The following is a 12500-nucleotide window of genomic DNA, read 5'->3' on the forward strand; positions in this document are numbered from 1 at the left end:
CAACTCTTGGCTTCAGCTCAGGTCATGATCTCGGGGCTGTGAGATTGAGCCCCCTGCATCAGGCTCATACGCTGGCCATGGAGCCAGCTTAAGATTGTCTCTCCCTGGGGCGCCTGGGTGGCTCAGTCGTTAAGCGTCTGCCTTCGGCTCAGGTCATGATCTCTCAGGGTCCTGGGATCGAGCCCCGCATCGGTCTCCCTGCTTAGCGGGAAGCCTGCTTCTCCCTCTCCCACTCCCCCCTCTTGTGTCCCCTCCCTCGCTTTGTCTCTCTCTTTCAAAAAAATAAATTAAAAAAAAAAAAAAAAAAAAAAGGTTGTCTCTCTCCCTCTGCCACTCTCTCTTCTTTCTAAAGAATATATAAATAAATAAAGTTTAAAATGTGCTTTTTAGTATTTTCAATATCTGTAGTAAACCTCTAGAAATAATTTGGCAGAAATCTTAAGCCAGAATCTACCTCCCTGTTACATCTGTCCACTGATACTGGTTCTTTGCTGTGGAGCTGTAGAAAACAAGTTTCTTTCAATTATCATTTTCCCTTTCCCACCATCCTGAGCATCTTTAGTTCCTCATATTGATGTGGAAATGTTCTGGTTCGGAGCAAATGATTAAGAAAGAATTCTTGAGACATCTTTGGTGCAGAAAGGTGGTTTTATTAAAGCACAGGAACAGGACCCTGGGCAGAAAGAGCGGCACTGGGGTTGCCGTGGGTGACGGATTGATTATATTCTTTCACGTTGAGAGAGGGTTAGGGACTAGCGTCGTCTCTAGGGAATTTTGGAAGCAAGGTTTCCAGGGCCTTGAGGGGGCTAGCTATTGTTAGGAAAAGGTCACTTATTACTGTCTAGTAAAACCTTAGTCATGAGACCGTTCAGATATATATCAGGGGTCCATTATCTTGGAGGATGGCTACTAACATATATCTTGGGGGTTAGAGATAAAGGAAGTTTCCAAAGGAATTTTTATATGTTAAAGGAGACTTAATAGGATCTTGGAGGTCAGGATAATGTTAAGCTAAAATTGCCTTTTGCCCTTAGCAAAGTATTAACATTGAGGCCCCTGAGTTCCTAGAGAAAGGTCACTCTGCCTGTCTCAAGGACTTGTCAATGGGCTGTAAGTTGTAAGGAAATCTTTTTTTCCTTTGCCTTTGTTCTCCACATCAATATAACATGACTGTGGTCCCTTCAATGTCCTTATCACTCCTTCTTAAAACGTTTTCAGTTTGACCATATCCCATTTAAAATAAAGTACCCACTATTCAAAACTTGACTCTTTGCTGGGATATACTAAATAATGGCTGACTTACTGTTTTTGTTCTAAATTTTGTAGCTTGTTTTGGTATATTATAGACAATATCTTCTCTTCTGACTAAATTGAGAGAGGAGAGACTATGCAGATGGGAAAAAAAAAAATTTAAAAACCTGAAAATCACCTGTACTTTATATACAGAATTGGCCTTTGTGATTCATTAAATTTGGACAAAAGAATTTATTATCCTACTTTTCTAAGCCTCCGTGCTTTAGTTATGTATTGCCAAATATTCAAATATATGTGTTAGCACATTTGTTGTTATTTTAATATTGTTTGTATAAGTGTACAACAAAATTACATATCAGTTCTTCTGTTGCTATATAAATAGCTGAAATGCCAACAAGGGAAGATTAAGCAGCCAAAGATCAATAACTAAAAAGACAGCCCTGAGCTGAAGGGTGACAAAACTCTCTCTAGGTATTAGGAGACTGACCAGTAAGGGAGAACGGTTAATATGACACTTAGGATTTATTGTGAAGGCAATGTTTTATTTTTCTGAAAAGATATAAATTAAAAAGTAAAAGTTCACATCATTCCCTCTTCTTTCACCCATCCTATAAACAGTCCTGTTAACAGTTGGGTATATAGCCACATAGACTTTTTTTTTTAAAGATTTTATTCGAGGGACGCCTGGGTGGCTCAGTTGGTTAAGCATCTGCCTTTGGCTCAAGTCATGATCCCAGGGTCCTGGGTTCGAGTCCTGCATTGGGCTCCTTGCTCGGCGGGGAGCCTGCTTCTCCCTCTGCATGCCACTCTGCTTGTGCTCTCTCTCGCTCTCACTCTCTCTGACAAAGAAATAACATCTTTAAAAATATATATTTTATTTGAGAGAGAGAGAGCACAAGCAGGGAGGGGGGTCAGAGGGAGAGGGAGAAGCAAACTCCCGGCTGAGCAGGGAACCCCGTGCAGGGCTTGATCCCAGGACCCTGACAGATCATGACTTGAGCCACCCAGGCGCCCCCACAAAGACTGTTTTTATATAAGTTTATATAGTAGATACTTTTTAAATAAAAGATAAGATTATATTGCAGACATTGTTCTTTAGTTTATGTTTTATTTAATAGTATGTTGTTTACTTTTTTTCTGAAGAAATACATATGGCTATATCTCATCTTTTTAATAGCTGCAGTGTTCCATTGTACGATTTACCAGGTTCCAAATCCTGTACATTTGTGTTGTTTCCAAATCTTACTATTATAAACCGTGCCATCATAAATGTTCTTGTGCATTTATGCATTTTCTGTTATTTAATCATCTACTTAAGATAAATTCCTGGAAGTAGAATTATGAAATCAAAGAATATGCACATTAACTACATATTGCACAACTGTCCAGTAGAAAAAACAAATTTTTCACTACTATCAAAACTGTATGCATGTCAGTTTTCCCACTCCCATGCCAGCACTACTTAGTATCAATTATTGGAGTCATTGTCATTCTGATTAATGAAAGATGATGATATGAGACTTTTACAGTTTTATGTTTTAAAAATATTTATTTATTAGAGAGCATGAGCAGGGGGAGGGGCTGAGGGAGAGAGACAGAGGCGGGGAGAGAGAAGCAGACTCCCCGCTGGGTAGGGAGCCCAACTCTGGGCTTGATCCCAGGACCCTGACATCATGAGCTTAGCCGAAGGTAGACCCTTAAGCCACTGAGCCACCCAGGTGCCCCTACAGTCTTATATTTAAATCTTCACTCTTTTGAATTTATTTCTGCACATGGTATGAAATAGGGATAGAACAATTTCCCCCCGAATAGCGTGGTAGTTGATTAGAAGAGATTTTAAAGAATAAAAATAAAAGCTTATTACACTGAAAAGAGAATTTCCTGTAGCTGAGGGATTTAATTGTGGGTCATCCACTAAAGAGAATGTTATATGTGCATAGGGCTGTAATGTGTGCTACAAAAATAAATTAGATACCATTCCTCTATAGTATGGATAGCCCTTTTTCTGTCTCTAATGACTGTTTTTCATTATCAGTTAGTTATATATGGACATTTCTATTCAAATCTGCCCTAAATACTGTTAATTGCTTTACATTATAATATAACCTACTTATTGACCTGTATTATTTGTAGCAGTTGTTAAAAATAGAAAGTTAAGGTGATAGTAACTAGCAATCAAGTCCCTTACAGTAAACTCCATGGGGCATTTTCATTGAAATAAAGTAATTGCTTGAAATCTCATTCCCAGAAGTAGGAGGTTTAGGGACAGAACCAAGAACCTACCTGTTTTTGAAATGTAACAATGGACCCACCTTAAGGAAAGAACATACAGAATATTTGGGACATTTAAAATTGGAAGGGATAAGGAGACTTAAGTAACTGAGCAATGATTGCTTTCTTTTGACTGGCATCACTTGATTTCTGCCCTTGTCTGAGAGAGATTTTTCTAGCAGTCTCAGTTCTTCACTGCCTGATTTTTTACTTTCACGAGAGTACCATCTCCAACTCTATTCTCATTAGAGGTCTTAGAAGAACCAAACTATGTGGATTTTAGTAACTTCTCTTTCTTTTTCTCTAATAATAAATCCCTTTTCCTGTTCTGCCTTTCACTGAGGCAGAAAGGGAAAGCTAGGTAGTATATAATCAGCAGGTGAGATTTCTAATGAAATTGTATTATCTAATGAGGTTGTTTCTGTTGTTAATTAGCCATAGTAGAATTTTTAAAAACATAGGACTTTGGTTTTTTTTGTTTGTTTGGTTGTTTTTTTATTTTGTTTTGTTTTGTGAGGTTATTTTTTTTTTAAGCTCTAATTGACTTTATTAAACATTTCGTGAATTCGGCAGCACCCCATCTGGCAAGTAGAGAGGCCCTTTAAAACACAGAACTTTGGAATTGGACTTCTGGATTCACATCCTGGTTGTGTTACTTACCAGCTGTGTGACCTCTCTAAGCCAGTTTCCTCAGCTGCATAATTGAATCACTTTATAGGATTGTTGTGGATATTAAATACAGTAACACATAAAGCACTTAGCATGTCTTACACATAGTAAGGGCATGTAAAATTTTAGGAATTCTTTGTACTGTTATTATGTGGTAAATGCCTTTTTTTAAAAGAAAGACCATTACTCAAACTCTCAAACTCTTCCTCAAAATGGATTGCTTTTTTAAGCTTATATATGGGAGTTGGGATTGGGTTTGGCTATTAATAACAGGAAATTCAAGATGGCATGGTTTAATAAACAAACAATGGTTTATTCTCTCTCATAAGAGAAATCTGAAATTAGGTCATGTGTAACTATATGGACTTACCAAAAACCCATGATTCTCCTTTTACTCTCCTGTCCTAACACTTGGCTTGAGTCCTCAAGGCCACTTAGTGGTCCAAGATGGATGCTGCAGCTTCATCTGTCATGTCTGAGTTGTAGGCTGGAAGAAGGAAAGGTGAAGAAGACTTCCTCCTACTTGTTGTCTCTTTCCTTTATAAGTAGCCTTCCCAGAACTCTTTTACACTTCCACTTACATCTTACTGTATAGAACTTAGTCACAAAACCACACCAAGCTGCAAGGGAGGCTAGGAAATGCAATGTTTCGGTTGAGTTCATTCTGTTACCAGTGAAAAAGGGGAGAATAGATATTGAATGGTAGCCATTGTCTGTGTCATAGCCTATTTCTTATTGGCAGAACAATCAGCAAATACTACTGTATTATTGGATTAAAAACTTGAAAATATTTTGTGTAATAGTGACCTTTTCATTGTAAAGGAGCTCTTAGTAAAAGAAATTTGAATTACATTGATTTCATGTAATTACCAGAATATTTCTGACCACCCTTTCTTGATGTCTGGAATTAATTAGACTGGGAGTCTGGTTGCTTTTGTTTAGATCTTATTTCTAGGTCATTTAGCATTTGAATTTCAATGTGAATGGATGTTTGGAAGCGCCTACCTCCCTAAGCACTTGAAGCACTAATTTGTAGCTTTCTTTATAGATATATGGCAGTGTGTGGGAGAAACTGCACCGGGCCTTTGCCATTTGGAGTGGCTTTGGTATGACCCTAACTGGTGTTCACACTTGTGGAGATTACATGTTCAGTGGCCACACAGTCGTCCTAACTATGCTGAATTTCTTTGTCACTGAATGTAAGTATCTCTTTACTTGACTTAGATGACTGGCAGCAGAGGTGGCTGTGGGAAGGGTGTCAAGTTCTATGAAGAATGAGAGTAACAGACTGACCTAAGAAACATGTGACTTAGAAGCATTGGAAAGAATGTGATTTTAAAACGATCTTTCTGTCCTTTTCCCAGATACACCAAGAAGCTGGAATTTCTTGCACACTTTATCTTGGGTTCTCAACCTCTTTGGAATCTTCTTCATTTTGGCTGCTCATGAACATTATTCCATTGATGTGTTTATTGCTTTTTATATCACGACAAGACTCTTTTTGTACTACCATACTCTAGCCAATACTAGAGCATATCAGCAAAGTAGGAGAGCAAGAATTTGGTTTCCCATGTTTTCTTTTTTTGAATGTAATGTGAATGGTACAGTACCTAATGAATATTGTTGGCCATTTTCAAAACCAGCAATAATGAAAAGATTAATTGGATAAAGTCTGTCTTTGTAATGGGTTCGTGATTAAATATACAGTAGTTGTTGAAAGTGAGTAACTTTGCTTTCTCCCCCTAAGCTGTTCCTGGATGCCTTCCTTTTTGGCTTATATGTTGACAAAGTGAAGTTCCATGTTCTGAGCAAGGCTGTGATTGTAGAAATCAAGAAAGAGCAATCAAGAGTCCTTACATCTCCGTTTGAATAGGAAGCTTAAGTAGATGTTTCTGACCCTTCTCTTTTGGCAGACTTAATGTTGTAATTGAAGTCAGGCTGTTACCCTCACCCGTTGAGTACTTGCTTATTGAACTTAAGCAATTTGCTGATTGAAAGTGTTTTTGTTTTTTTTTTTAACTTCATTAGGACTGTAGTCGAGAAATAATTTTTTTTAAGGTCCTTATTATCTTCAAAGGAAAAACCCCTACCAAATGAGCAGTATTTGTTCTTTGAACTAATCTCTGTCTTTTTAAAAAATGCAACTCTAGAAAGTGATCTGTGTTACTAACAAATGATTTCTGCCTTCTGAACCATCTTTAAGAAAAGTATACTGAACATACCAGGATGTCTGAAACAGGAAGAGAATGGAAGGGGCCATACATGAGGTGACAAAGCACAAGTATAGTATTGGCATTTTTCACCAAAATGCAACAAAAGATGCAGTTCCTATTTTGTTCTGAGGGTTCAGGATGACTGTCAGTTAAGTGTTTATGAGGGAAAAATGGCTGCATCCATAAAAATAAAATTGGCTTAATTTTAGTGAGGTAGGTACCTGGAACAACTTTGTGCTATAATTGTTAGTTAGACATATGACAGCCCAATTTTATGCCTTTAAATGATGTTACTTAATGAGCAAAATAGTGGAGTGTTTTACCAAATGTTAGATAAAGTTCTTGTGTCCGTAAGTAGGGAGGTATGCATGCAAAGAATATTTTTTCTATTTTTAAAAAATTTATAACAGTTGCAGGCATAATACAACTTCTGGTTTTTGAAATTTGTCATTCTTGGCCATCAGAAGTGAATAGTCTCAGACATATTTGGATATGAAAAAAAGATTTTGTTGTTTTTCATTTTTAAATACAATTGTGTACATACATTCTTTCTATTTAGTCTTAATTTGACAGTCAGGAAGTGATATAACTTAGTTGCTGTTTACAACACTAGAAATTTAGTACCTTAAGTAATTTGACCTTTGTGGTAACATTTGTCACTTTACTTTTAATGATTTTGGTTAATAGTTATGACAGTAGAATGCTTATGGAATTGGATTTTGAGCCCCAACTGATTGAGCTTAGCTACTTGGAATATTAATTGTATAGTTTTTACATTCCATTTTAAAGCAAGGAGTTAGAAAAAGTGCTGGCATATTGAGGTCTAAAATTAGGCCACTTAGCAGAAACCTGCTCCTAATGTGGGTGAAATATTTTATTTTTGCACTTTGAGTCATATTCCCACCCCTGTATAAGCTACAGAGGAGCCTGAATGGATTGGGCAGGAGAAGAAATTTATGCAAACAAATTTCAGCCAGTGCTGAATGACCCCAATTTGAGTCTACTCTGAATATTATTTTTTATTTCTCACCTGAAAAATGGCACAAGGCGCAATTCAAGTTTTATTATGCTTTTAAATCTCATACTTGAGAATCTTATAATATCTTAAATTGTTGATTCTAATACATGCTAGGGACAAAAATGTCAACATTTCATCTAAGGAAACTGCATAATCATGAAGGGTGAAGGATGTTGCCTGTACCACTTAGAGTACTTTGACCTCCAAGGTCAAAGCCATGTAACTGCCATTCTTTCCAAGTGACAGAGCAAGACCGTATATTTAGCTAGGGAGGGACAAATGTTGGCTTTTGGAAAAATGTTTGAAAAAAATCTGTAGCAACATTAATTCAAGAATGTTAGATAGCTACTTAATGGTAAACTTCCTAACATCAGTCTTCTTTCCTTCATGTGGATTCTATTCTAGAACAAAATAGAAAAAAAAATTGCAAGTAACTTTGCAGAGCTGTTGACATTGAGAGTGCCTAACAGCAGACAGCAATGAGGATTGTAAAATAAGTTTTCAGCTTGCATTTATCATATCTGATTTGGGGAAAAGGTAAGCTAGATTTATAATTTATTGTTGTAACTAATACAAGGCAGTGTTTACATAAATTCATCATCTCCAAGTCTCTTTCTTGGAAAACTTTGACACAAAATTATTTTCCTCTTCTTTTTTTAATATGAAACCTATATTTTAGTTGTTTTTTGTTTTGTCCAGAAATTTCCAGATTTTGTCTTTGTATTTTTTTTTTTCTTGTTAAAGTGTAAACCATTGGAAGGGTGGTATTTAAATTCACATTTTGGGTGTGAATGTGCCTAGGTGGAGAAGCTACATACATGTTTTTTGATCCTATCTACAGTTGCAGACTTATGAGAGGCTTATATTCTTAAATACTGAGACCTTAGTATAGAAGGAACCAAGAAGGTTTTTGGTTTGGGGATACAAACTGGAGGTTATATTGAAAGTCCTTGAGGCATTTCTCTATATTCCTGGGGGCAGTGTAGCCTTTTTTCTTTTTTTATTTTCTTTGCTTTCTTTTTTTTTAAGTCTATGCAGGGCATTGTTACTGAAGCGTAATTGAAGTTCATAGGGAGGAGGTTTTGAAGAAGGCAAGTGTGCTGTTAACGCTGAATAATTTGGGAGAAACCTTTTTTGGCTATGCTGCAGAATTCTCAAAGGGCTATCCTCCTTAGTTCTCAGTGGCCAGAATTGCTAGAGTGGCCAGAATTGTTAGAGTAAAAACAACTTCCACATGCTGGGTCTGTTTATTAGTTTTTTTGTTTTTTTTTGTTTTTTTTAAATCAGAAAGCAATGAGAGTAGCCTTAGAACCAGTCAGCTAAAGAAATGTGGACTGTTCACTAGAAAGAATCCATTGACTGAAGACCTCCTGGTTCTGTAACTCTGACACTGCAGGTGGTGTTCTTTCTTACCCTGTACCTGCCCAAGTGTTGTTACTTAGAATTCCAAAAATCTTATAATTTGTAAACAGAGAACAGAGAAGCCAAATCCTCTTATAGCTGATATGAAACAGTCTGTTTTAGAGACATCTGTTTGGAAAGTGTTATTTATATATTCAAAGTCATATTCATAACACTAACCTGCTTTGAGTGTATTCAGCAAAAGGCAATTTCATCATGAGTTTTATAGTAAACATTTTCTAAAGATTCTTGTTCCAAAATGCTTGAGAACGTTAACCATATTCTTGTTTTAAACTCTGTGATCTAATAAATTTAATTCTTTGATAGTCTTTTTGTAGACTTAAGTTATCCCTTACTAAGAGTAATTACAGTAAGAGTCATGTGTCAGTTCTTTAAGGTATTCAGGCATTTGAGACAAGAAAGTTCTCCTTTAGAATAGTCCGATAGCTTTCTTAAACAGTATCAGTTTCTTTTAGATAGTTTCAAAGCCAGCAAAGCATGTCAGTTTTAATGCCTTCTTCACTTGGCAGTTAACGATGGTTTGCAATTGTAAAAAGTGTAGCCTGAATTACCCCTATACCTCTATAGAGACTTGTTAGTAACATCAAAAGTCAGACTGCTTCAGGTGACCAGTGAGAAAGGAAAGAGGTTGAGGGTTTTTCCCTCTTTGTGTTTGAGTGGCTCTGAATGACTGAAATTACTATGAAAGTAGGTTTTGGTCTCCCCTCTCATCTACCCCTCACGCCCAGTGAAGGCCACCAATTTCCAATAACTAAAATGTGGCCTATTACTATACATCAAGTTCAATAAAAATATCTATGAAATCTGTAAACCATAATTTAGCTACCAGTAAAGTTGGTTTTAGAATATGTTCTACCCTAAATTAGCCAAAAGACATTTTATTCAGTGTATTCCATGTTTAAGCATAAGGAAGGTTTGTGCCTGATAGGAAGGGAGAGGGAATACTATGATAATTTCATTATTATTTCAGGTCTGTTTCAATATGAACTACTGGGTTGTCTGAATGGTAGCCAGGCCATGTTATTAATGTCATCTTACAAATGCTTAATTTTAATAATTTTTTATTCAGAAATCTATGGATTGTTAGGACAATTGAAGTATTTCTGATATGGAACAAAGGAAGTGGAAACTGATACTTAGTGGGGGAAGCAAAATTAGCTTGGACTAAAGTGGGCATGTTTTGTTTTAAGAACTCTACCTAAATGTAACTCTGTCCACAGAGAAACTAGTATTACTTGAAGATGTGAACGTTTCTATGGTAGCCATACCTTGAAGCACAGTGTTGTATATAAGTAAATATCTTGATTCTAAATTAAATCCAGATTTAACTAATATATTATTTTATATCTTTGTTGTATTAAAATGTTCAAAAATACTAAAAATAAAACATTTGAAAGTTGAATTGCAGTCTCTTATTTGAATGTCTTTGCATTACTAATGCAGCTCGTCTATTTTTTATACAGTAAATTTTTATCTTTGCAAATGATTGGGCCCAGCAACTTTAAATTTTAATATAGTATCTAGTTCCTGGCATTTACTAATTCTTAGTTGTCTATTAGATAAGCCATTTGCCCTTTCTCCTTTCTTTGTGTGAACTAGGAAAGAAAAGTAATCTTCCTGAGGGTATTAGAATAACTGCGGATTAAGATGAGAGGGAGGGAAAAGAAGCAAATAGCTAATTATTCCTGGACACATTAAAGCTTTTGTTTGGTTGGTTGGTTTTGATTTAATTGTAGATTATATGGGAAGATGCCTTCATCCTGGCAGGTCAGCTTTGGAAATAATGATGAACAGGGAAAGAAGGGAAAAGAGCTGTTCAGAGTAGCTCAGTAGCCCAGAACCATGGAGTAAACACTAAGAAACACTAAGCATTGTCATAGGACCATATGGACTTAATCCATGACTGAACTTATTTTCGTGACCACTACTAATTGCAGCCTCTCTGGCCCCAGATAGTCTCTCTCGGGAACTCTGGGAAAGAATAGTCCAGGACAGACCTAGAGGCTACTTGGTGGAATAGAAAATGCACTGATTGAAGACTCTGAAGGCCTGAGCGTGAGTTGCATCTCTGCTGCTGATTAAATTAGGTCTTTTCTTCCAGCTCCACTTAACTTTATGTATAAGGAGGGGAGAAAAAAATGCCTTTCTCATAGGTTGTATTAAAGGCCAGATATGAAAGTACTCTACCCTTGCTGGCTTAGTAGCTGGTACATAATGCTGAAATATTAGTTGAATTTAGGACAATAAAACAGGGCCTATGCCCCCAGGAAATTAATAATCTAGCTGGGAAGTTGACATGAAAAGGTAGCCAACAACATTCATTGGTGGAATAAACCCACAGTTTTAAAACTGCCTGGTTGAACATCTTCAGGGTTAGGGGAAAGGGAGGTGGGGAGTTTGTACCATTTCCATGCAGAGTTGGTGTTTTACATATTTGATTTTCCTTGTAGGCTTTCTCTTTGAAAAAAGAGTTGAGGATAGGGTGCCTGGGTGGCTCAGTTGGTTAAGCAACTGCCTTCGGCTCAGGTCATGATCCCGGAATCCTGGGATCGAGTCCCACATCGAGCCCCACATCGGGCTCCCGGCTCAGCGGGGAGCCTGCTTCTCCCTCTGGCCCTCTCCCCTCTCATGCTGTTTCTCTCTCTCAAATAAATAAATAAATAAATAAATAAATAAATAAATAAATAAATTCAAATCTTTAAAAAAAGAGTTGAGGGTAGGGGAAGGAAATGTTTGGAAACAGCTGAGTCAATAGATAATTTTACTGTCTTCGTTTAATGTTAGCTTGGGAGAGGAAGGGCTTAGTAGGGACTGAGGGTCCAAGCAGAATTTACTAAGCATGTAAAACTTGAACTGAGCCTTCCCTGAAGGAGAAATTGATAAGAACATGATGAAAGGTTTAGAAGACTTACTGTCATGCAAAAAATTGGATTTGTGTATGTATTAGAGAATTGTTGACAGGGTATATGTTTTTATTTATTTTTTTAAGATTTACTTATTGGGGTGCCTGGGTGGCTCAATTGGTTGGGCGTCTGCCTTTGGCTCAGGTCATGATCCCAGGGCAGGATCGAGCCCCACATCGGGTTCCCTGCCTAGTGGGGAGCCTGCTTCTCCCTCTCTCTCTGCAGCTCCTCCTGCTTATGTTCACTCTCTCTCTGTCAAATAAATAAACAAAATCTTTTTTTTAAAAAAAGAAACTTATGTGTTCTTAAAAAATAAATAAAGATTTACTTATTTATTATTTGAGAGAGAGAAAGAGCAAGCAGGGGTGGAGGAGGAGCAGAGGGAGAGGGAGAGAAAGAATCTCAAGCAGACTCCCTGCTGAATGCGGAGCTCGATCTCACAACCCTGAAATCATGACCTGAGCCAAAATCAAGAGTCAGATGCTTAACTGACTAGGCCATCCAGGCACCCTGACAGGGTATGTGTTTTTAATAAGACAGAGGAGTTAGTAAAGGGCACAAGTGTAAGTCAAAAAGAGAAAGGTAAGATGATGAAAGTACATAAAAGATCAAACTGGAGATGAAGGAAAGGCTACAGACCCTAAGATAGTAGGTCCAGGAACCAGGTTCCTACAGTCTGCTTCTCCCTCTCCATATGCCCCTCCTCCTGCTTGTGCTCTCTTGTGCTCTTGCTCTCTGTCTCTCTGACAA

The 12500-nt window shown here is 37.2% G+C and overlaps 1 protein-coding gene across 4 annotated transcripts in view; it reads left to right on the top strand.

The window, feature by feature from the left end:
* SAMD8 (sterile alpha motif domain containing 8) overlaps nt 1–6207 on the top strand; it is a 37573-nt gene extending 31366 nt beyond the window's left edge. For 2 of the 4 annotated variants that reach the window (XM_032423591.1, XM_032423590.1), the window contains 2 exons: nt 5243–5393; nt 5559–5863. In XM_032423591.1, the coding sequence (XP_032279482.1) occupies nt 5243–5393; nt 5559–5863 (456 nt within the window). The other 2 variants (XM_032423589.1, XM_032423592.1) reach the window with 2 other exon arrangements.
* Nucleotides 6208–12500: the final 6293 nt, after the last annotated feature.

The sequence above is a fragment of the Phoca vitulina genome, unplaced genomic scaffold (assembly GCF_004348235.1).
Source record: "Phoca vitulina isolate PV1807 unplaced genomic scaffold, GSC_HSeal_1.0 scaffold29, whole genome shotgun sequence".
In the NCBI taxonomy this organism is placed as follows: Eukaryota; Metazoa; Chordata; class Mammalia; order Carnivora; family Phocidae; genus Phoca; species Phoca vitulina.